At 36.6% G+C, this 26204-nt stretch overlaps 1 protein-coding gene across 1 annotated transcript; it reads right to left on the bottom strand.

Annotated features, from left to right (window-relative positions):
• Positions 1 to 16655: 16655 nt before the first annotated feature.
• Positions 16656 to 23182, bottom strand: CYP7A1 (cytochrome P450 family 7 subfamily A member 1; the record flags this gene model as incomplete). Its single annotated transcript, XM_081266274.1, has 6 exons — positions 16656 to 16955; positions 17573 to 17748; positions 19073 to 19203; positions 20211 to 20797; positions 21649 to 21889; positions 23103 to 23182. 6 exons carry the CDS (start codon positions 23180 to 23182, stop codon positions 16656 to 16658), a joined length of 1515 nt encoding a protein of 504 aa, XP_081122400.1.
• Between the last annotated feature and the right edge of the window lie 3022 nt (positions 23183 to 26204).

The following is a 26204-nucleotide window of genomic DNA, read 5'->3' on the forward strand; positions in this document are numbered from 1 at the left end:
TATGAAAAAATACCTGAGAAAAACAACTTAGGGGAGGAAAGATTGATTTGGGCTCACAGTTTTAGAAGTTTCAGTCAATTATCAACTGATTCCATTGATCTCCTGGATCTTTAGTGAGGCAGTACAACATGGTAGAGGGGCATGGTGGGGCAAAGCTGCTCACCTCATGGCAGCCAGGAAGTGAGAGCAGAGAAGAGGGGCTGGGGACAATATAAAATCCCAAAGGGCACACTCCCACCTTCTCCAATTCCTACCACCTGATTCAACTATGAATTCATCAGTGGATTAATCCACCAAAGAGTCAGGACCCTCATCATCCAATCACTCCCCCACATCCCCACCTCTGAACATTGTTGAATGGGGAACCAAACCTTTAATACATGATTGAAACCATGAAATTTTATTTCTCAAAGGCTCATGCCCACCTCACAAAGCAAAATGCACTCGGTCCATCTTCAAGAGTTCCAGTAGTCTTAATAATCCCAGCAGTGTTCAAAAGTTGAAGTCCAAAGCCTCTTCTGAGACTCAAGGCAAACTCTGAGCTGTAAGCCCGTGTAAAATAAAAAAGAAAGTTGAATAAGTCCAATATATAGTGGCACAGGATAAATATTCTTATTCCTAAAGGCATTAATGGGGGCATAAAATGGAAGGATAACACCAAAGCAAGAACAAAACCTAGCAAAACAAACATTGAATCCTGTAGCTCCGTATCTAGCAACAGAGGCTCATAGTGGGAAAATGTGGGCTCCAGCGGGCTTGCACAGCCCCACCCCTATGGCCTTGCAGGTTGTAACCACCATGGCCTCTCCCTTGGGCTGGCTGTATTGTGCCTGAAGATTTCCTCAGCAGTTAGGTTTCACTCTCACATCCTCATATCTTGCTTTCTTGAGGCTTCCTATAAAGGATTCTGACTGCCACACATTGCCTGGTCTCCTTTGAAATCTTGGTAGAAGTCTCCATTACCCTGTAATTCTTGCATTCTTTTTTTTTTTAAATCTTTATTTTATTTTTATGTGGTGCTGAGGATCGAACCCAGCTCCCTGCGCATGCCAGGCGAGTGTGCTACCGCTTGAGCCACATCCCCAGCCCTTCTTACATTCTTCATGCCTGTTAAACTAGCACCATGTAGAAGACACCAAGTCCTGCTGCCAGTAGCAACAGAAACCAGGGCTCCTTGTCCCATAGCCGCAGTGGCCTCTAAGTGCCTGGTTGCTAAACATGGGAAAAGTAATCCTGAGAAGATCGTTCCCCAAGAAGCCCTGTGCAAGCTTGGGGGTCTGACCGATTCCTAAAAGGTCCTCAAGCATCTTTCTCAGTGTAAAGTACTTGGCTTCTTTTTCATGTTACTAATTCCTTCAACAATCACATCCTCCTTGGCTGCAACTTTAAACTTGCTCCTTTTCTGGCCAAACTGCAAGTTTTTCAAATCTTCCTGCTCTGCTTTTTTTTTTTTTTTTTTTTTTTTTTTTGCCGGGGGAGGGTGGCTGGGAGATGGGTAGTGGTGCTGGGGATTGAACTCAGGGGCACTCAACCACTGAGCCACATCCCCAGCCCTATTTTATATTTTTTAGAGACCGAGACAGAGTCTCACTGAGTTGCTTAGTGCCATACCTTTGCTGAGGCTGGCTTTGAACTCACGATCCTCCTGTCTCAGCCTCCCAAGCTGCTGGGATTACAGGTGTGCACCACTGTGTCTGGCCCTGCTCTGCTTTTGATTCTCACAGTAAACCTTACTAAAAGAAGTTCAGCAATTCTCATGCCATTGCCAGAATGCTGTGCTGCCTTAAATTCCTTCACCAGATTAGTTTGTCTCCTTTAAACTCAGACTCACAAAAGAGTCAGGGCATGGGCAAAAAGTAGACTAGCTCTTTGCCAAAATGTAACATATGTGGCATTTAGTCTAATTCCCAACCAAGTCCTCATTTGCATCTAAAACCTCATGAGTAGTCCTTTACTGTCCTCATCCCTGTCAGCATTCTGGTCTTGTGAGTTCACACCAGAGCTCTACTTACAACATTGTAGGATTCTGTAGCATGCATCTCCAGATCTTTCCAAACTCCCCCAACAAACCTGTTTGTTTCAAAGTCTTCAGAATGACATCATCAGGGATAGCCACAGCAATGATTCCACTTCCCATTATCAAGTTTTCTGTGTTAGCTTCCCATTGCTGTGACAAAATATCTGAGAAAATCAACTTAAGGATTTATTCTGGCTCATAGTTTCAGAGATTTCAGTCCATAGTCACTTAGACCTACCGCTAAGGGCCTGTGGTGAGGCAGAACATCATGGTGGGGAGCACATGGCTGAGCAAAGCTGCTCATCTCATGGAAGGTAGGAAGCAAAGAGAGAAAAATAAAAAGGAGGGAACCAAGGATGAGATCCAGTCCCCAGGGCATGCCCCCAAGGACCCCCTCCCTTCAGTTCCCATATTTTCCAATCTTCTGTTCCATTATGAACACATCAATGGATTAATCTGTTGAGGAGATCAGAGCCCTCATAATCCAATCACTTCCCCCAAAGCCCCACCTCTGCACATGATACCTTGGGAACCTTCAACACCAGAACTCTGACAGACATTCTAGATTCAAACCCTGACAGGTCACTTTTGCAATATTTTTTTTTCAATTCATGAACATATTTTTAAAATTTATTTGTATTTTCTTCAACTTTTTAATCAATGTTTTATAATTTTCAATATACAGATATTTCAATTCATTGGCTAAATTCATTTCTAAGTATTTTATGCTATTATAAATTAGATTGTTTTCTTTCTCTCTTGATAGTTGATTGGTAGCCAAATGGGAGTTTTATTGTAACTGTCCAGGCTTTGCTATACCATGAGCTCAGATGGAACATAACACGTTACAACGCTTTGTGGCCTCAATATTCCTTAGGCTCTTCTTGAACTCCTTGTATTTGACTCCTTTGCCCCAGTCTCCATCTCCTGTCCTTCCCACCTGTGCTCAAAGAGGGCTTCGGATAAGATGGAAAGCAATATTCCTCTCTTTCTCACTTTTACCTATGCCAGATAGTAAAACTCAGAAGGAATTCATCTTTCCCCTCATGCCAGCAATATCAACCATGAAGTTCTCTGAGGCTTTGTAGTAGGACCTACTGGGGAAGGGGAAGAATAGTATTAGTCAATTCATGATACAGCTCCTCCTCCATTATTTTAAAGAGGGCAGTCTACAAGTTGAAAAGAAATACCACAAACACACAGTTTGAGAATTTTAAGTTCTTCTATTCTTCGACCTTTACCATTCTGTTCCTAAACATGGACTTTTAAGTTGGACTTCCAGGTGCAAATCATTGACTTGGTCACAAATTACTTAACTTCTGTAAGCTTTAGTTTCCTCATCTGTAAAAAAAGAGATAATAGCTTTACCTACTCCGCAGGGTGATTATGAGGGCAAACTGACAATTCATGAAAGCCTTCAGTGCAGTGACAGACACATAATAAGCAAATAATAAATTTACATCATTATAATAATTTTCTCTCCATTCGAAACACTGGGTAGAATTAGACACCTAAGATTTTAATTTGATAGAATAAATCAAGTAATCCAATTCATGGAAACCTCACTAGAATTCCTCCTTTGCTTCCCATTACTAAATATTACCGACAAGAGCTTCTAGGTGATTTGGTATTATGAACCGTGGAGGATGGAGTGACTGGGTCATGGAATGTTTAAAATTCTCACACTGCTATGATTTGAAGAGAACCTATTTTGGGAGATGTCCCTCTGTACCTTATGTTATAGAGTACTCTTTACTGAATTATGAGTTTTCTTTACTGGTAATGGCATGGCTTTCTGGTCTAGTGGGAAGGCACAGATGTCCCCTAAAATCAATAATGACTTGCAGTGACATGTTTACTTTGACTTTAGTCCTATTGGAATTCAGTAACCTTGGGCTAAAATTGACAGTTCTCAAATATATTCTTTCTGAAGGGCAAAGTCAAGAGGTTCCCCATCCCTGATTTTATCCTCAGGAATAGGAATGGGAATGTCAGAAATAAGATTAATATGTGTTTTCCAAGTTCTGACAATTTCAATTTGTAGAATTTCTCACAGTGGGACTCTGGTTCACGTAACCCCGAACCCCCTTTCATCTGAGGCCCACGCCATGAGAAAAGAACACTTGCCCTGTTCTGCCTGGGCAATCAGTTATAATTCTGCAATTCTTGATGCTGAACCATTTTATTTTTCTTTCAGTACAGTCTCTCTGTGGATCATGCGTTTGGTAAATAAATGTATTGCTACCATATACATTAAGGTAGAAAATACCCATAAAATTATGAAATCTAGAGCATTCGACAAATTCTTTTAATGACAACTGCAACTTCTGTAAGGCTTACTTAGTGCTCTGAGGTGCTTCAAACACTTGTTTCCTTAGCATAACACCTTTCTGTGGTCAGTACTTTATTATTGCCTTTCTAGAGGTGAGGACATTAAGGCACAGAGAGATAAAGAGCATGTGTCTAGTAACTAGAGGAATAGAGAGAGATGTGATTGCAGACTCCCTGGTTCCAGAACCCACCCTCACAGACTCTGTGTTAAGCAGCCTCCAAGAGGACTCCAATGATTCCTGCCTTTTGATAATCATGCCCTTGTGTGGGGGTTGAAATTTTAGACTTCTAAAGAATAGGATCTAACAGAACTTATGGAATATCCCTTCTAGATTAGGTTCTAAAAGGACTGAAGGATCCATTTATAGGGGGGAGCCAGTTACAATGCTGTGAAGCAGCCCCACAGAGAAGATCACAAAAGTAAGCTTGGGCACAGATTTCTAAGGCTGGCCAAGAATAACATGAACAATAACAGGAGTAGACTTCACAGCCCCATTCTGTCAGTGAGGTGACTGTAACCTTAGGAAAGACCCCGAACTCCAGGCACACAGCTGAGCAGGTCTAGATTCCTGAATCCCAGAACTCATGAGTTGCTGTTTATTTGTTTTAGGGTAACTAGTTCCATAGGAACACAAGAGCCACTAACCCATAGTGGCAGGTTTTTTGCATATTTGTTTTAAAACATCATAAGATATCACAATTAGACATTGCATTTCTTAAAAAGGCCTGTAGTTGGTGAGGGTATTTAGCTATTTGTGGTGTCTGGGTTGACTTACTCTAAGCTAATTCTTTATTCATGTTCAAGGAGGATGATTTCTATAACAATTTCATGGTAATTAATTTTTTTGAAATTTATCAAAGACATTTTGAAACTATAAATTCATTCACTGATTCCTGTTATCTATTTCCTTTCTCAGAGAAAAGCATTTTTCCACGCTTACCTTACTGGAATTATGTGGACAATCTTTAATGCAGAGTGTCTTTTGTGCCCCATTCTATAGACTCTGAACCTGGGAAGTGTCTTGTATTCCTCTTCTCTTTCTTCTTCATTGTGAGGGAGAGATTGAGAAAAACAGAAGGAAATCCATTTGCTATCTTTTAGCAATGGACACAAATTACCATATTCTGACCAAAAATTGTTTCCTAGATTCTTATGAAACTGTCAAAACTATTTTCATGTGACTTCAGTAAGTTTTTCGATATTTATCCAAGTACTTAGATGTACAAGAGACTATTTCATGATCTTGATCATCCAACATGTACATGTTTTGCTTATGTTTAAACATAAGAGCACTTTAGCCATCAGTAAAAGTTTAAAAATCTTGAATCATTGCCCAGTTTTTTTTCTTAAGTCTTTGTCACACAACCATGAGAGGATCCTATAGAATCTCCCTTTGAGAATTTGCTGTTCACAATTTTCACAATTCAGGAAGGTCCCCCAGAATCTGTAACATTGAGTAATTTACAGTTTTGCCAACTGAGGTTTCTGTACAAGAATGAGACACATACCTAGCAAGTAGGCACCTAACCATTAGCTTGACATTGACATTAACTTATTTCTTTGTACCAGACATATTTTAGAGGGGAATTGCATGCTAGAGTGGTGGTCTTAGAGATAAATCTCTGAGTGAAATGTTTTTGTTACTGTTCTCTTGTTCTAAAATTTTTTGGCCTGCTTCATTTTTAGTTTGTCATCCAGACTTGACTTTTTTTGTTATTAGAAAATACTTTCCCCTGCTTCTATTTCATATGAGGGCAAAGCATTACTTAGATGGGTGCCTGTGCACATACGCGTATGTACTCGAACATATTTTAATAATGCCATATTCAGACAAGGCTTCTGTTTTCTGCATTCTGCTCAGCCTTTCCCATGTCCTTAAGTAACTTTATATTCAAAGGCTATTGATTCTGCATCTTCTGCCAAATTTTCAAACACCATGAGACAGCACTGGAAGACATCCAGTGAGAGTTTTTAGGTTGGGGCTCTGACCCCTAGGGTTGTTTTTCAGGGTTTATATGGCAAGCAAGGGCTGATTTAAAAAAAAAAAAAAAAAAAAAAAAACCTCTTGGTGTTTTGTAAGTAAGCAGTCAGGTAAGAGGCACCATAATGTCCCTGAAACAGAGCCAACCTACAAACAGCAGCTGTCTCCAGGTCTAACAGCAGGACTGTAGGGAGATATCCTCTACCCCTTAAAATTCTCTAACACAGAATTGGTCTTTTTGTCCTGCAATTAGAAGCTACACTTTAAACATCCACCCCACCCCCCAAAAGATATAGTTATATAAAGATATACTTATATAGTTATATAAAACCACACTTGGGATAGATGGAGTTAAAATCAGATCCTTCTGGGCTTCTAACGTGATTAGACTAGACTCTGAACGTGGCTTGGGCAGGAAGCGGGTCTTTCCATTTCTATAAATCACCATGCCAGCACTGTAGCTGGTGCAGCCTTATCACTCAACAGCCCTGAACCCTCTCCTTAAAAAGAAATGGGTATTGTGAGATGAGGAAAAGGACACCAAACCCAATGCACTTCATGCTTTTAACTTGTCTTATCGCCAATGTCAGATTAAGATAATGTTGGATTAGTCCAGCCGTCCAACGTGGGCGATCCTGGTGGCATGACTGCTGTAGGTACTAGAACACTGTTTTCTCTTAGCTTCTAAGGCTCCTGGGGCCTACAGTGAATAGAGCTATGTCATGAGGCTGACTCTTGTTCTGTGATCCCCGTAGTCCTGCATTCACTTGTTTACCCAGAGGAAATTGGAAGTGGGGAGGGACCCTAGAGATGTGTAGATATTTATGCTTGCCTTTTTTTTTTTTTTCCTAAAACATCTACTATCACCCATGCTATGCATAGCTTCCTGGAATTTATCTTACTTCATATACTTTGATCAACATGTCCCCATTTCTGCTCCTCCCCAACCCCTAGGAACCACCATTCTACTCTCTGCTTCTCTGAGTTTGACTTTTTTAGATTCTGTATGTAAGAAGATCTTGCAGTACTTGTCTTTCTGTATCTGCCTTATTTCACTTATCAAAGTACCCTTCGGGTTCATCCATATTGGCATGAATTGCAGGATTTCCTTCTCTTTATGAACAAATAAGATCCTATCGTATGGCTATATTACATTTGCTTTACCCTTTCATCCTTCAATAGACTCTTAGTTTGTTTTCATGTCTTGCCTATTATAAATAATGCTATACTGAATGTGGGAGTAGAGACATCTCTCGGAGATACTGTTTTCATTTTCTTTGGATGTATACCTGAGATTGCTGAATCACATAGTTTTATTTATTTTTTTCCTTTTTGAAGAACTTCTGTCCTGTTTTCCATAACAGCTGTACTTACTTACATTCTTCCCCCAACAATGTACATGAGTTCTCTTTTCTCCACATTTTGTTGTTATCTTTTAATAAAAAATCATTCATATAGTTATGAAGTGATACCTCATTGTGATTTGATATGCATTTCTCTAATGATTAGTGATGTCATGTATTATTTCATATATCTATTGGCAATTTGCATAGTGTCTTTGAAGAAATGTTTATTCAGGTTCTTTGCCCATTTTAAGTCTTTTATTTTTATTTTTTGCTATTGAGATGTGTGAGTCTAATGTATATTGGATATCAACCCCTTTTCAGATACATGGTTTGCAAATATTTTCCCCATTCTGTAGTTGCCTTCTAGTTTTGAGATAGTTTCTTTTGTTTTGCAGAAATTTTTTAGTTTGTTGTAGTCCTACTCACTTATTTTTGCTTTTGTTGTTTGTGATTTTTGTTTCAGATCCCCAAAAATCAGCATCACGGAAATTTTACCCTATGTTTTCATCTATGAGATTTATAGCCTCAGGACCAACACTTACGTCTTTAATTTTGAGTTCATTTTTGTGTATGGTATAAGATAATGATACAATTTTATTCTTTTGCATGTGAACATCTAGCTTTTCCAACATGATTTACTGAGAAGATACCCTTTCTCCATTGTATGTGGTGCTCTTGTCCAAGATTATTAGGTCACCATATATATGACTTTATGTCTGGGCCCCTGATCTGTTCCATTGGTCCATGTGTCTTCTTTTATGATTACTGTAGTCTATTTGTGATAGAGTTTGAAGTTGGAAAATATGTTGCCTATAGCTTTGTTTTTTTCTTCTCAAGATTGCTTTGGCTATTGGGCATCTTTTGTGTTTCTATATGAATTTCAGGAGTTTGCTCTATTTTTGTAAAAAATATTATTAGAATTTTGATAAGGACTCTACTGAATATGCAGATTGTGTTGGGAAAGGTGATCATTTTTATAATATCAGCTATTCTATCATGTACATGAAATATATTCTTTATGTATTCTTCAGTTTCTTTCATCAGTGTCTTATAGTTTTCAGGATGTATCTTTCACACCCTTGGATAAATTTATTCCTATGTATTTTATTATTTTTGATGCTAGTGTAAATTGGATTATTTTAAAATTTCTCTTTCAAAGATTTCATTGATAGTGTATGGACATAAAACTGATCACTGTATGTTTTGTATTCTGCATCTTTACTAAAGTCATTTATATATATATATATAGTGCTAATAGGTTGTTAGGTGGAGTTTTGGCAGGGGGAGGTTATATTTAATATTATATCATCAACAGAGATAATTTAACTTCTTTTTTGCCAACTTGGATGCTTTTTATTTCTTTTTTTTTCCTATCCTAATTGCCCTGAGTAGGACTTCTAGTACTATGTTGAATAGAAGTGGTGAGAGTGGGAATCCTGTTTTATTCCCTACATTATTTAATATGTTAGCTTCATGCTTTCACATGCGACCTTCATTATGTCAATGTACATTCCTTGCATACCTAATCAGTTTCTAGTTTATGCTCTATGTTTCTTATTCTTAGATTGGTATGGATGACTGTTTAAGTTGACCACAAAGGAAGAAAGGCCATGATCAAACTAGATCAAGTTGTTCTGTATCTACTTATAGGGTTAAGCACTGAGTGATGCAGATTGGAAAGGGCTGTTGCTGTGCACCCAAGCGCTTCCTATCTGGTCCTGAAAACACCAGCCCAGGACTCAAGGGGAACACTTCTTCCCTTAGTAAGCAATTGAGCAGACCTCAGCTATTACTGGAATGTGCCCTGCAGATTTTTCTACCTCCATACCAATGAGCTGTTCAAAACTTCACAAAGGAATTTTGGTAAATTTGTCTTTTGTCACTTTTCTGTATTTCAGTGTTTTCTGTTTTAGTTCCAGAGCAGCTACCTGGCTGATACAGAGTCTCAACTAATTCTGATGCAGTTGGATGACAGCACAAATAAGCAGACTGAGACCTGGGAGTCAGATCATCAGCTTATGAAGTTGTTCGTGAGTTTTGGAGAGCAAAATGCCTAAAGCAGAGCAATTAATAAAATGGTTTATTTGGCTCTTAGTTTTGGAGGCTGAAAGTCCAATATTGGGTGACCCTATCAGCTTGTAGTGATGATGGACTCATGGCAGAGAGCAGCATGGCAGGAGCCTATGCAAGAAGAAGCTCACGTAGTGAGACAGGTCCCCAGAGAGCTTCAAGAGGCAGTCTTTTGTAACATCCCACTCTCACAGGAACTCACTCATTCTAGGAGAACAGCATCGGCCCCTTCTGAGGTCAGTTCCCCCAATGGCCTAAGCACCTCCCACTAGGCCCCACCTCTTCAAGGTTTCACTCTTTAACATTGCCACATTGGGGACCAAGCCTCCAGCCCGTGAACTCTTGGGAGAAAAGCCACATCCAAACTTAAAACCACATAGCAGCCTTTTAAAGAATAATTCAGTTTAAACAAAGTCCCTAAGGTATGGGGGGTGCTAATCTAATGGCACTGGTGTCCTTATGAGAAGAGATTTCTGACTCACAGAGAAAAGATCATGTGGTGATATAGGGAGAAAGGAGCCTTCTGCCAGTCAAGAAGAGAGGCCTCAGGAGGAGCTAAATCTGCCAGCACATTGACCTTGGACTTCCTGCAGCTAGCACTGAGAAAAAGTAAAAAGCTATTATTTAAGCCATCTGGTCTACTGTATTTTGTTTTAGTAGCATTAGCAGATTAATACAGTTCTCTTTTCCACTTTCTCAAATTCTTTCTTAAGATACCATTAGCCGGGCTGGGGATATGGCTCAAGCGGTAGCGCGCTCGCCTGCCATGCGTGCGGCCCGGGTTCGAGCCTCAGCACCACGTACAAACAAAGATGTTGTGTCCGCCGATAACTAAAAAATAATAAATATTAAAATTCTCTCTCTCTCTCTCTCTCTGTCTCTCTCTCTTAAAAAAAAAAAAAAAGATACCATTAGCCCTCTCACCTTCATTTCCCCACCATTAGTGACATAGCTGAATGGAAGAGAAGATTTTTAATGGTAAGCTTTGAGGTAAAATGAGAAGTAAACAACTTCTTGTTTTCCTCAGTTACAAAATATGGAAGTTAGACCCATATATAACTTGGAGATGCCATGATCTGAAGACTCCTTTGAAAGTAAGGTAAACTGAAAACTATTTCCTTCATCAATTTAAAATATTCACATTTCAACTATTTCCCCTTCTTTTACATTGTAAAATTATTTCAAACAGAGTGATCTATGTGATATTATGGATCATATTTGTGTCTATAGGAGTGTACATGCATTTATAACAGTTTCTTTAATAAAATCTGTTTTTGAGTCACAAATATTGTATTCACAAGTGAATCTTGGGAACATATTACCAATTAAACATTGGGGACTGTCTAAAAACAGTTGAATTTAAGGGAGTTGTAAATCCTGATGGCATCTCTTTAGCAATAAACTTTAATTATTATAAGACAAGTGGCTTGACTTACTTGTAATAAAAGGAGAGATCTAAATGCTGGCCGACATTCTGTATCCAAACTCCAGTCTTAGAAAACCAGAAAATGAATGGATTACTTCGTCATACCACCACACAAATGCCCAAAGGGGGTCTAGACCCTCAGTGCGTTGAACATTTCTGGAATATTACTTAATAATAAAGTAGAAAATAAATAGGATATTCAGAAATCAGTGACTGAGCAGATGGACAAATAGTACTTGGTCCAATTCCCACTTCTCTGCTCCACCTCTCATGTCATGATCATGCCCTGTGGCCTGCTTCTTTCTGTCTCCCAGACCCATTAGCAACCTGTTCAGCCAGCTGCTGTCACAGCTGAAACCCTCCCCACCTCTATTTTGTTTCAACAAATAGTCAATCTGCCTCATCAGGCAATGTGGGCCTGAGCACATGTAAGCTGTGTTCTCAGTGCTGCGTGTAACTCTTTCCCAATATTTTAGTAAGGTGGGAGATCAATAGAGAAGCAGAAAGGTCTCCTAGTAAAACAACCAAACAAGGCGTTTGCAACTTGATGGAGCTTGGACTATGGAGAAAAGCAGAGTTCAAAACGCCTCCACATAAATTATTCACTTATTACCTCTCTATCTTCAACTGTTTAAGCTCCTGCTGTGTGTAAGACACCCATTAGGAGCTTTGGTGGGCTGTCTGGTTAAATAAAATATGATTATTTTCCTTAGAGAACTGGCATTCTTTGGAAACACTCTACAAAAATGGATGATGTAAAGGTACTTAACAAGGATTTCTAAGAAACTGCTGCCTCTGCCTGTCATGTTTTGGTGGCCAAAATGTTCCTGGGAACATCCAAATGGCCCTTGGCATACACAGGCATTCCAGGGCAATTGCCCCTGTGTCCCCCAATCTTTCCCTCAGCCATCTTCTCACCCACACATTCTAAGAAAAACCTTGAACAAAAAGTATTTTCCTGTGCATATTTCTCTATGTGTACATATTTTCATGTTTTCAGCAGAATTTAAGTAAATTCCACTGTTTCCCCCCACTTACCAGAAATGTTTAAAAACAAGGTTTATATTTAGCTAATAAGTTGGTAACAGTTGGGAAGAAGATAATCAAAATCATACCAATTCCCTCTTAGGACCCCCATCCCTTGTTCTTCTCTAAAGAGTTAGAGAAGTCAGAAATTAAAAACCTCAAAGTGAAAACTTGTTAATAATTTATAAATGAAAACCCTCACTAAAATCACTTTTAAAACCATCTTTCTGAGTAAAAGTAAATTTTGCAAAACAACAACAAAAACTGGAAAATCTACATTAGAGAGTTTCTGTGATCTTTAACCTTTTTTTCCAAGTTAATTTTGACAAATAGCAAGTGGGGGAGGGAATCATCCCTCCCCCTCTAATCCCTCTATTCTTCCCCAAACTCTCTCACACTTATAAACAAACAAACAACAACAACAAAAAAAAACTAGTACTTATAATTCTTTTTAGAAATGTTTAGCCAGGTGTGGTGGTGGTGTTGCATGCCAGTAATCCCAGAAACTCAGGATGCTGAAGCAGGAAGATTGTAAGTTCAAAGCCAGCCTCAGCAAAAGCCAGGCACTGAGCAACTCAATGAGACACTGTCCCTGAATTAAAAAGGCTTAGGGTTGTGCTCAGTGGTTAAGTGTACCTAGGTTCAATCCCCAGTACAAAAAAGAAAAAGAAAAAGAAAGAAAGAAAAGAAAAGAAAGAAAGTAAGAAAAAGAATAAAAAAGCTTTTGTTAGTGCATTATAGCTATATCTAATAGTTGGGTTCATTTTGACATAATTGCACATGCAAGGAATGTAATTTGTTCCATTTCAGGCCTTAGTGCTTCTTGTTGTCCTTTCTTTCTCCCTCTCTCAATTCCCCTTCCTTCAATCTAGTAGTCTTCCTTCTATTTATTTCCTTTTTTTTTTCATGCCCTATAGATACACATAAAGAGAGAGAGAGCATAATTCTGTCAATTTCAATCCTTAATTTTTCTCTTTTCCCATTCCTTTCCCCTTCCTCTCAATTCCCTTCCTCTACTCCATTGATCTCCCTTCTAATTTTGAAATATTCACAATTCTCAACACTGTCATTCTTTTAATCTACCATAAATCATGGTAGAAATGCTGTTAACTTTATACTCTAATTAACTTTGCTTCTGATTGCTGGGAAACTTTCAGTGAGAAATGGTTCTTCAAAATGGAGCTGAGAATGCACTGTTTATTAAATTAAAAACGAGGGAGGTTGAGAATGAAGCTCAGTGGTATAGTGCTTGCCTATCATACACAAGACCCTGGGTTTGATCCCCAGCACAGAAAAATAAAAAATAAAAATTGAAAAGAGAAAAGAAAAAAAAAGTAGGGAGTTGCATAAATATAGTAAAGTCAAAATTTATGAATACAGGTATTTTTCATTTTCAATTTATCATATTCATATTTTCATATGTAGCTTTATATTTTGTTAAGCCTATGAAATCTAATGACTGTGTTTTGGAAGATAAGGTTCATAATGTTGAATATATATTGGTTAATTCAGTTAATAGTATTTGATTTGCAAACATGAGACTTCCAGACCCAGGTCTGCCCTATAATTTGTTGGGCAAAAAAATCCGTTTTCTTTCCTTGAGTGTCAGTTTCTAACTAAAATTAGAGCTTAAACTAGGTGACTTTGAATATTGTGGTCTAAGAAGCATCTGTGCTATGTCTTTGCCTCATCCTTGTCATAGGTCTGGGCATCTGAATTGGTATCAACCAACATGTTGCAGAAAAGGCACTGGAAAGAAGCTGTATTAATTATCTGTTAATAAGACCAAGGCCAAAACCTTACTCCCACTGTCTCAAAAATGTATAAACCTATGCTAAAAGGACACCGGATTGCATGATGAACAGCTCCGAGTTGTTGGTGAGTTGAAGAGTCCTTTCTGTCTGAAGGTGAGCACAGTGGAACATGTGTTGGTATACTAGGTCTCCTTCCTGGCCAGTTGAACTGAGCCCTGGCTGCAGTATGTTCCCCTAACAGTGGAACAAAATTGACACTATGGATTTTGTTTGCTGTGATTTATCTTTCTAATGACCCTAGTCAAGATGCTCCGTCACTTAGACCTACTACAAAATGAAAAAGGCTTGGCTCTGAGTTCCAACAGCCTGGGTTCATATACTCCCAGCTCTTTCACTTGTCACAGCATGGTGACCTTGGGCCAGGGACTTACCTTTCCTGTGTCCCCTTTTCTCCTCTGTAATATACTGGTAAAAGTAACATGAGCCTAAGAGGAGGGTGCAGTATGATGGTTGTGACATGCCAAGTCTACATATGGATTACCATAGGTTACTGCGATTTTGTTTTTAACTTATGTAACTTTTTCAAATAAAGATATTTTTCCTACATGTAATGATTTAGCACTCATCAATAAGGTCTAAAAATAAGGGTTTTTTTTTTTAAGTAAAATTGCATCCATAACTTTTTAAATGTATTCCCCTCATGCACTTTCAAAATTCATATACTTGTGCATTTTTTAAAAATTTAATAAAATTATAATAAAAACAGGTTTGGGGATTGCCATACAATGAGTTTTGGCAACCATTTTTTATGAAGGACCAGATTTTAAATATTTTAGGATCTGTGACCACATGGTCTCTAGTTCAGTTATGGAGTTCTGCAATTGCATGGCAAGAGCAGGCCACAGACAATCATGCAAACAAATGGGCATTCTGCATCCAATAAAACTTTACTATGGATGTGCAAATCTGCTTTTCATAGATTTCCCACATGCCATAAAATACTCTTCTTCTTTTGATTCTTTTTTAACCATTTAAGGATGTAAAAACCTTTCGTAACTTCCAGGCTATATAAAAGCAAGGAAGCAGTACCTTTGGTCTGTGGGCTATCAATGGCCAACCCTATTGTATAAAAATAAATGTGTAGAAAGACAATTCATGTATTCAAAAAGTCATTAAATGTAATAGGAAACCACATTCAAAATACTGTTTAAAACAGTTTTTTATAAAACAGAATTGTGTTAATCTTGAACCTCGTCTAAACAAATGTACTTTTATTGGTATAAAAAATAATTTATTAAAGAAATAATTCTGTAGTAATATTAAATAACAGGACTAAAACTTTTTTAGTGAAAGCTGGGAATGCAGTTCAGTGATAGAATGCTTGCCTAGCATGTATGAGGCCCTAGCTTCAATCCTCATCATGACACACAAAAAAATTTTTAATGGATTTTATGTAGAATGAGGAAGATTTTTGTGTAGATTACTACTTTGACTATTTTTTAAATACTTGAAAACACAAATATTTTGCATGATTTCTGAAATATAAATTTTGTAGCTTACTAGTAGATGTTTTAAACATTCTGAATACTTTAAAACATACACATTCATATTTTTATTTCTGAAAGATGAATAATTCAAAATCACCAAATGTTACAATATTTTCTTAATATTCATAGTGAAAGTAAAGATAAATATAATTTACATATAAATATATATGGAAATATCAATAAAATGGCATAACTGTTACCTTTAACAGTTAAAATAGCTTACCAAAGCACTAATGTACACAGTATATTTAAACACTATCATATGGCCTTAAATTTCTCAACTGCAGGTCCTTAAGAGATAAAAAGTATGTAAAGCATAATGTCAAACTTCACTTAATGAACTCTGCATGTTTCATAGTCAAAGCTTTAAAATAGTGATTTCCATCCATTTTTCATTTTTAAATGTATCACATAGGATCTTCATCCTTTTCACTGGTACATATTTAGTAATAACAGAAAAAGTGCATTTTAATCTCTGAAAATGATTCTTCTAATTCATATGGAATCAAATAAATGTACAGAGAAGAGAGTTGAAACTTGCCATAACAGTTTCCACTAACAATAAGTTAAAACATAAAGGACAAATATCAAAACTACCCTTAGTGTTTACTAGACACCAATATCATCACTTCAAAAGCCCTGAATGTAGAGATACGCTGGACATACAGAAAGCTGAAAAAATTCCTTTTTTTTTTTAATTAAAAAGCATGATATAATCATTTAAAGTACCCTTTATATTATATGCTCACACCTGAAGAACCTATCTAGTAAAAAAATAATGCCATTTCACTAAAACGTGAATATGACTCTTTTTTTCATAATTAGTGAGTGGTTTTTTAAAAAATGAAGCAATTTCCTTAGGAAAAAAATTCTTCCAATTAAAATATCATCATTTTGAGAAAAAAAATATTTTCCTCTGAAGGTAATGAAATTCAGTCCCCAGCTTTATGAACATCCATTGATTTATCCAAGTGAGAAAATCTTATTGTGCTTCTAGACTTTTCACTAGCCCTGTCTGAGATGGCATCTGGAACCAGACTGGACGTGCTAAACAACTTCCATCACCCCTAAATGTTTTTGTCCAAAAGGTCTTTTCAATGACAGTGCTCAGCAGTCCTATACCATCATCTAATGTACTCTTTTCCCGACCACATATTCACAAATATTTAAGTTTATATTTAAACTCAATATCATTTAATGGCGGTAAAATACCAAGGCCTGCACGGGACTGGTCCAAAGGGGGACATTTAACATGGCTCTCCACAAGCTCTATTTCAAAATATAAAAGCATCAGAATAAGAAATTGCTTGATTTCTTGGACAGCAAATAATCTTCCAGGGCATATTGTAGCTCCTGATCCAAAGGGCATGTAGTAATACTTTAACTTGACACCATTGCTGTAGAAGGTGGTCTTTGTCTTCCGATTTTCATCAAGATATCGATCATATTTAAAAGTCTGCAATAAAAATACAAAGAAAGCAAGCACATAAACACGTAGCACTTATAAACATATCTGTTTCTTGACCTGGAAGCTCCAAAGAGTAATTTTCTTTATTAATTCAATCCATTAGTGATTTAGCAAATACCCTACTCACTGAGAGTAATAAGGGACAGGAACTTAATGAGAACTGATGGACCAAGAAAGCTTTATGGTACCTTCAGTCCTCCCTGGTGACTAGCTCCTCTGTCAGGCAGAACCAGCAAGAAGCTTTCAAATTGGGGATGCACACACACACACACACACACACACACACACACACACACATATACACATATACATACACACACACACACACAAATATACACATTAACCTCTAATTTTGTGGATTTAGGAGGAAGTATATTTTAAGATAAAAGAAAGGAGCTAGCTTTATTATCATTACTGCAAATATAGTCTAGCATAACAAATATCTGGGAAAAAAAATCAGAAATCTACGCTACTATCCAGATTTTCCAAAATATGACTACTTCATATAATTAAGGGGATAATCCCTATGATCCAATTGTAAATGCCCTTCCTATTTAGATAGGAGAGCTACCTTTGATACTGAACTTTGATGAACAGTCACTTACCAAAGGATCTGGGTAGATTTCTGGATCTAAATGCATTAATTGTGGGTAAAGAGCAATGATGTCATCTTTTCTGATGTTATAGGAACCTTCCTCCAGGTGCAAAGTGAAATCCTCCTTAGCTGTCCGAATGTTCAGGGAGGCACTGGAAAGCCTCAGAGCTTCTTTTATGATGCTATCTAAATATTTTAAAAGAAAGAAAGGGACAAAAGGAGAATGAAAAAGAGAACCATTTAAGTATTTGAAACCCATGTAATGCAGAATTTGAAACACTTCTGACAACCAACAACACAAAAATGAACAAAACATGGAAGGCTGACCAGAGAAAAACTTCCCACGCTTTCTTTCTGTCTCTACTAGGCTGTTATCAATGATTCACTTGTGTCTGAATATATTTTTGATCCGATCATCCGAGTTCATTTTTTACAAAGATACAACTTTCTTGGTCATTAGTGGGACTACATTTCTATCATTTTTAAGAAAAGTAATCTTATTTTTATGTGACACTTAACAGATAATACAATTGGGAAAATTAATAACCAATTTTATATGAATTATTCAAAGTTTTCCACTTTTGAGATTTAAGAGACTGATAATATTTTTTACATAGAAATGTTTTTCCAGGTGTTTCTTGCCATATTAATCAGGTTATAAGAATTTTTTTATCCATAAACTATTTGATAGTGTATGGTGATGCTCTGTTGCTGGGCAAAGGCATAAAAGGGACACACAGAATAGCTAAAATACAGAGTTCTCAGGAAAAGTCCAGTTCCCTCACTGTCATGTTGTAGGGGTTTATCACATGGCTATGTATAAAATCACACAAGATCAACTCTTTTTTTTTTTAACAAATGAGAAAAGTAAGGCTCCCAAAAGAGAAATGACATGTTAAACTTCCCAGGTTGGGCAGAGGTCAACCTAAGCTTTTCTTCTTCTCCCTTCTGGTAAACTGCCCTTCAAAGTGTATCTCGGTTTCTTTCCTTTAGTGAAAAACATTTTTAAAGACCATTCTTACTATAAACACATAGCACTTTTGTATTTCTATACAATACAGAAGGACAAAAAGAAGAAAAATCAAATAGCATTCAACACCACTACTCAACCCATCTAGTTAATTATGGTTTTTTTTGAAGTCACTTTGTCCCCTGTTATTTCATGCAAAGGAGTGACACGATTGCTCTAACTGTAAGATTAGCGGTAAAAGGAATAAGGAGAGCTTCAAGATTATAGGGTGGTGATTGAGAGTATGCTACCAACAGTCACCCATTAGTGCTGCCAAACAAAGCTCCCCACATTCCACCCTCACCGGGCTCAGCCTCTAGTTATCAGTTTCCTCTCTTGGTTTATAGAAATAGCAATAATGTCTAATTATAGGATAGTGATGAGGATTAAAAGAGCCAAATCATATAAAATTATTTAGCATAATGTCTAGAACTCAGTTAAGGGCCTGATATATGCCGACTGTTAGGACACAGTAGAAGGAATGTAGTATAGCAAGCACACCTAGGACTGGCAGGTCATTTAGTTGCATTTGATTCAAATAAATAGGATCGCCTTCAAAACTGATTCTTTGACCAGCCTTCTCCAGTGCTTTATTCACTTCTTCAGTAGCTGCTTTCCTTGCTTCAGGATTCCTATTAAAAATCAAGATAAAATAAAAACACACAGAAAATAATTTTTTTTTATACTCGGAGATCTGCAATCAAATAGACATTTTCCTTTTCTTTCAATGAGGTGACCAAGGTACCAGAGGCGGTAGAAAAGGAATACTCCCATTTATTTGTACCTTATTTATAATTACGTTGATGCCCTAGGATCTTGGCAGGAATTGTGCCTTAAAAGGGCCTTGTTACATCAGAGTAAAACTTGGGTCAGTTCTCTATAAATAAATAATTTTAATAAGGAATAAACAGCAATTTAGAAGAAAAATTGCCTCTAAGATAACAATGACAGAGTTTTGGCTGCATTCCAGATGAAAATTTGAATTTACCTCAAAATTTCGGCATTTTCATTTACATTATAATTCTGGAACGTGAAGTGAAACCTGTTTCACTTTAGTGCATGGAATTTTGTTGGAGCCTCAGTGAGCTTGGGGTTCTATGTTACATAGTTAAAGTGAAATGAGTTTCAGAAAAGTTTGAATGAAAAGTATTTGTGGGAAGATGGTTATCATCACCTATATATTGATATTAAACTGGTATTGTAAACTTACTGTAAATATGTGAACTTATTATGGTCAAATAATAAGTCAGCAAAATAAGATGCAGCCATGTCAGTCAGTAATCATTTAAATAGGATGATGAAGACTGCACTTGTGGACTTAAAGTGAGTGTCATGAGCAACAGCGTGGGATTAAAAGCAAGGACTCTGGGCCAGTGGCCTGAATTGACCCAGGGCCAGCCAACCTGAGGCCTGTGGCTTCAGTGACATCCCTTTCTTTGAAATTGCTTCTACAAATTGCTGTTCACGCTTTTGGGAGCATTGAAGGAGCTTGTATGTGTTAAACACTTACAAGCATAAGTTATATTCTTAATTGGTGGCATGAGAAAGTACTATGAAGCTTCTTTTTCTCCAAAGGTGAAATGGTTGAAGTTGGGCTTTCTACCAGAATATGAAAATAAGTAGGTAAGTGGCTAGTCACCTGATCATTTGAAATAAGCTCCAGAAAGTCGCTGGAATGGTGTTTGCTTGTGATGCCCAGAGGATGGCGAGGTGGGTCTTGGCCTTCTCCAGGTCATCAAAGGTGGAGAGTGTGTCATTCAAAAACATGCGCAGGCGGATCAGTTCTGAGACCTGGTCCCTCTTGTGAAGGTTCTCGTGCCTCAAGCCCTCGGCCAGTTTTTCCCGGGCTTGGTAAGCTGTCTTGAACACATGAATGGGGAGGCCTGCTGCCAGGGCTGGAAAGACTTTGTCAAATTGCTTGAAGTTGTCAAGGTTTTTTAGAATAAGGGCACTTTGTGCATCTTGACTTGTAAGATCTCTGCCAAACAGAGTTAAATACCCAGCTTCAAACATCACTCGGTAGCAGAAGGAGTACATCCCTTCCGTCACCCACTCAGTGCTCTTTGATTTAAGAAGGAATGGAGGTCTCAGGATAAGTTGGAGGTTTTCCATCATGGTTTCTGTGAGGGAATTCAAGGCATGACCCTGCAGGGTTTTGATGAAAGTGTCGTTTATGTTTTCAGTGGTATTTCCATCACTTGGATCAATGCTTCTGTGCCCAAAAGCCTGACAAGAAATAAAACGTGAAAAAAAATTAACAAAAACTCACCACGTGTTAGTGAATGACTTAGAAATTCATTGGATGCTTTCATACTTCTCTACTTGACCTCCTCAAATACAATTTGATAGTACTTTGCAAAGAAATGACAAAATCATATTTTTCCTTTTAAGGCTAAGTTTAAATCTCAGTTCTTCAGTGAGAGTACTCCAGACCACCCCAGTTATCTATTTCTTATTGCTGAACTTATTTGCTGGCTAATTTGATACTAATCAATATTGTTTCCATTATTCATTCTTGGTTATATCTTTGTAGATGCAGTGTAATCACACTTCGAGCTACTTAGTGGCAAAGACTGTCTAATATCTCTTGCAGAAACTCAGTAAGTATTGATTTTTTTTCCTCTATAACACTTTCTTAGATAACATCTAAATGATGCTTAAATATCTGTTGAGTTTCTTAACAAAATGGAATGTGTGGTGTGAATATGGCAAAGCAACTGTTGGATGTGAAGTTTTCCATCACATGTATTCTGCATGTTATATAGACATCACCGATGTGATGAGTTTGTACCTGTCTTATTGAAACAGTGCCATCTGCCTCAGTAAAACATTTAACTATTATTTCATTTTCAGTATCTAGTTAACAAATGTCAAATATATATCTAGTTTGATTTTTTTAATAGGTAATACTAACAGGCTGTAACTAATTTGATGTATTTTTTTCTAATAATCTCTACAATAGGGTAATTCTCTAACACCTCTATCCAGCAATCTAAAAACAACAAACTTACTAAATAGGCATATATATTAATAAATAGGAAATAAACAGAATGCTGTATAAATGCAAAATAGGTTACCTTTGCAGAAGTAGTAAAGTGAAACTTTTTCCAATCAAAATACTTTCCATGGCACAACACCTTATGGTATGACAAGGAATTGGTAATGAAGTGGACATATTTTCCCATTAGTTTACAGGTAAAAACATGACCATGTTTCCTTTGATTTGCTCTGAGGAACTCAAGAGGATTGGCCCCAAATTTCAGAGCACAGCCTAGGTATGGAATCAACCCATTCTCCAGAGGTGGTTCACCCATTCTCCTGAAAGACACAAATGTATGACAGATATGGAAAATTACATATTTTGGTTACTTTTATATGCCAGGTTTTCAGATTTCTCTACCTCTGAAATTTCAAAATTCTATCTCTGAATTTCAAAATTCTGCAGTTTATAGGTACTTCTTTTGTTGATGGGGCCCTGCTCTTTTACTAAAATAGAACACTTTATTAACCTAGTGACCACATGATACATTGTTGAAAATCATTACTAAAGTCATCCATCTAATTTCTCATTTGTCATTATAGGATCATTAACTGTAATGCAATGCTCTGTCATGCTATCTTAAATGTTTTTACTAGAAAATGTAAACTTATTGTCTTCTAGCATAAACTACTGTCCTTCAGAGGATAACAGAATATGAAGTGGCATTTTCTTATTGTGAAGGTGAGTAATTTGATTGAAACTGGAAATGAACAGGACTGGATTAAAGTACCTCAAAGAATGAAGAAACTTGCAGAAGGTAGACAACACATAGCAGTCCACAGAGCTGAAGATCTGCTGGAGGTTATTCTCGTTTTGAGATTGACTTAACAGAAAATATCTATGTGCCTTCCCCCTAACTGCTCTTTGAACCATTCAGAAGTTAAGTAAAGTATGGCTCTGGATTTATATTTCTTGAATCAATTGTAAGTCAGTGATAACATACAAATGAAGTATGTTATATACACATTTAACAGTTTCCCAATCACCATGGTTGATTGACATTAAAAAAAGAGTAATAGAATGATTAACTAGGGCTTTACGTTCTTGCCCAGGCTTTGGCTGAGTCTGTGCACAAAAACGAGCTGAAAAGACAACACTTATTTAGTCAGAGTCCCTGTCTAATCCTTGCAATAGAAAGAAACCCTTTCCATTGCAGATTTCCAAATGCCACATGTGTCCCTTGGGCTTGCTCTGTACATGTACACAGGAACACACACAAAGACCTTACCAATTTTCTTTCAGTTGTGTTTAACAAGTATATATATATTACCACTGGTATGTGTCAATACTAAAAAGGGAAACTGTTATAATATATTTTGTTAGATTTAGTAAAAAAAAAGATATCACTTAAAATTTTAATGTGAAAATATCAAGAAGTATTTGTGTATAGAAAACCAAATTTATTATATTGTATAATAATTTATTGTATAGTAAAAGAACATCAGATAAATGAACTAAAAGATAACTTAAAGAACAAAAAACTTTCCTTACCTTCTCCTTATTCCAAAAATAAGCCATAAATAACAGCACATTGTTAAAACAATTCCCCAGATCAAAAATATGGTTATCATTTTGCAAACCTAATGAAAATCTCCAAAGAAGGAGAATCTATAATTTGAGAGATAAGGAGGTCCCTGAACAGAGACTCAAGCTATTCTTTTTATACCCAATAACTTAAACTTGTATGACCAAAGCAAACAATTAATCATTTGTTCATCGTATTAGGAAAAAGAAAAAAGAGGGGGGTATTAACTAACTTTTGAACTAAGTCCATAGTGTCAGAAGAGGTTCCAAAACAATCAGAGACCTGCAATACTTGATAAGCTGAAGGTCTTTCAAACAGATGTTGACTTAACATTAGGACCTGGGACAAGAGCTAAGATTACAAATTTGATATTTCTATAAAAAGTTTGATCTATTCAAGTAGAACAAATCTAATTAAGTTGTAAAATATAATTTGAAGAAAAACAAGCATAAGATATTTATCAAGTAAGTGATTTGATTTGCTACCTTCTGAGGAAGAAATTAATTTAAATGATTTTCCAGAAAGATGCAGCAAATAAGTTCAAAGGAAAGAACTGGGTGGACACTTTTCTTGCATCATGTTTCAGTGCTTTTACAGACGCGTAGATATTTAACACAGAGTGAAACATGTTACTCACCTAACATCATCAGGAAAGAAGCGTTCCACATAAATGCATCTTCCAGATAAACACAGCTTCAAATTTCATCATTATTCATAACCAAAGTGTGTATTATTTTTTCTAGTCATTTAGTAATGTGTTTTAATTTAAATAATTTAAAATTAACTGAAATGTATCTTGGTAGAAAGTAAATATCCATTTACAATTTACCTCATACTATTCCCAGTCAGAAATAATCACTGTAAACTGTTTGACATATATCTTTCCAAATTTTAACTTTTTTTTTTTTTTTGCAGTATTGGGGATCAAACTCATACATCCTGAGCAATCACTCTGCCACTGAGCTATAACCACAGTCCACTATTTAACATAAATATTAATTGAACATTTAATTATGTTCCCAGATCTCTTCCAAGGTATTTTGACTAAAATTATTAATGGTATAAACAGGTTCCCTGTTCTCATTGGGACTGTATTCCAGTGGTGAAATAAATGATAAAATATATATGAAGAATAAAACAAAACAGAGTGGAGAGCTACTAAGGGACAAAGATAACTTTCCTGATCAGCAAAGTCCTCTTGAAATTGAAATCTAAATGTCAAAAAGGAATCACACATGTGAACATCGGAATAACATTCTAGGAAGAGGGAAGAACAAATGTCATCCTGAATTAAGGATGAACTTGATATATCTAAGAACTAAAAAGAAGGACAAAGAGATTAGACCAGAGCAAAATTGGAGAACGTTGACTCAGATATAAAAGACATAAAGATTGGCAAGAGCCACTTGGTGTAGGGATGTTTGGAATGGGGAAAGAGGTTTTGGAGGGCAACAGGTCTGAATATGATTTGAGACATTTGAAGATCTCAAGTTTGGGAAATCTACTAGAAATCCAAGGGTCAATGTCAAATTAGCAATCAAGAGCCAAAGACCAAGCAGAAGGCCAGCATTGGAGATATAAATTTCAAGTGATTAGCATTTGAATGCTATCTAAAGCCAAGAGGCCCTAGGAGATCACCTGGTGAGAAAGTAATGACAAAGATAAAGAATTCAACACCAGGCCACAGAGCACTCCATTCACAGAGCTCAGAGAGGTGGAAGAGAAGGATAAGTAAGAACCAGGAGGAAAACTCAGAGAATTTTGAGTCACAGAAAGCAAAAGTAGAATCCATTTGAAGAAAAATGAGTGATTAACTATATTACTTGCTACTCTGAAGCAACTAAAATGATTTAAAAAAATGTCCATTGGATTTGGCAACATGGAGGTACTGGGTGAATCACATAAAAAGCCTTTTTAAGGCTTTAATATAACACTGTATGTATTTATGTGATTTTATGGTATTTTAAAAAATCAAGGGCTGGGAATGTGGCTCAAGAGGTAGCGTGCTCGCCTGGCATTCGTGCGGCCCGGGTTCGATCCTCAGCACCACATACAAACGATGTTGTGTCCGCCGAGAACTAAGAAAAAATAAATATTAAAATTCTCTCTCTCTCTCTCTCTCTCTCTCTCTCTCTCTCTCTCTCTCTCTCTCTCTCTTTAAAAAAAAAATCAAATACCATGCCTCAGAATTTCCCATGAATATAAACATATTAAAACAATTACATATATATGTGTGTATATATATATATATATATATATATACACACACACACATATAAATGTATATATAAGCAGATATATATGTATATATGTACATATGTCATAAATGTATATATACTTCTTTTAATATGTACTTAGAATCCCACCTGAATAAATGAACTATAACTTATGTAATGGATTCTCTATTGAGGGACATTTGGGTTATTTCTAGATTTAGCTATAGATTCCATAGATTTATAATTTTTGCCTCCTTAAACATAAATCATAAATTGTGATTTATGATCACAATAATTAATATCAATCATTACTGGAAGTACACAGATTTTCTCAGAATCTGTTTTTTTTTCTTGCTTTGTGCACATTAAATATGTTTAGGCTGACATTTAAAGATTAATATATCTTCTTTTTATATGATTTATGAAGAACCTGAACCTTTATGTGGCCAGTCAGCAAAGTTCCACAGTCAGAGAAAACTCTAATATCCAAACAATGTAACCCTCTAGAATCATCTTTCAAACAGACAAAAATGAAAAACAGAGGGAATAGGGAACTCTTTGGTACTCTGTCCTCAAAATTATGTGAATTTATAATTATATCAAAAATAAAAAGGCTTTCAAAATGTAAAGGAGAAATGCATTCACCACCTCAGGAAAACTTTCTTGCAACTTCTTTACCCACTCTCAAAATACCACAAACTCCTTTCAAATAGAGCCTGGTTAGAGATTGGGGCTTTAGCTCAGTGATAGGGTATTTATCTAAAATGCATTGGGCCCTGGATTCAATTCCCAGCAACCCCCCACCAAAGAAAAATTGCTTACATACAAAATAGAGTCTGGGCAGTATTTATC

The sequence above is a fragment of the Spermophilus citellus genome (genome assembly GCF_964194105.1).
Source record: "Spermophilus citellus genome assembly, chromosome: 14".
NCBI lineage: Eukaryota > Metazoa > Chordata > Mammalia > Rodentia > Sciuridae > Spermophilus > Spermophilus citellus.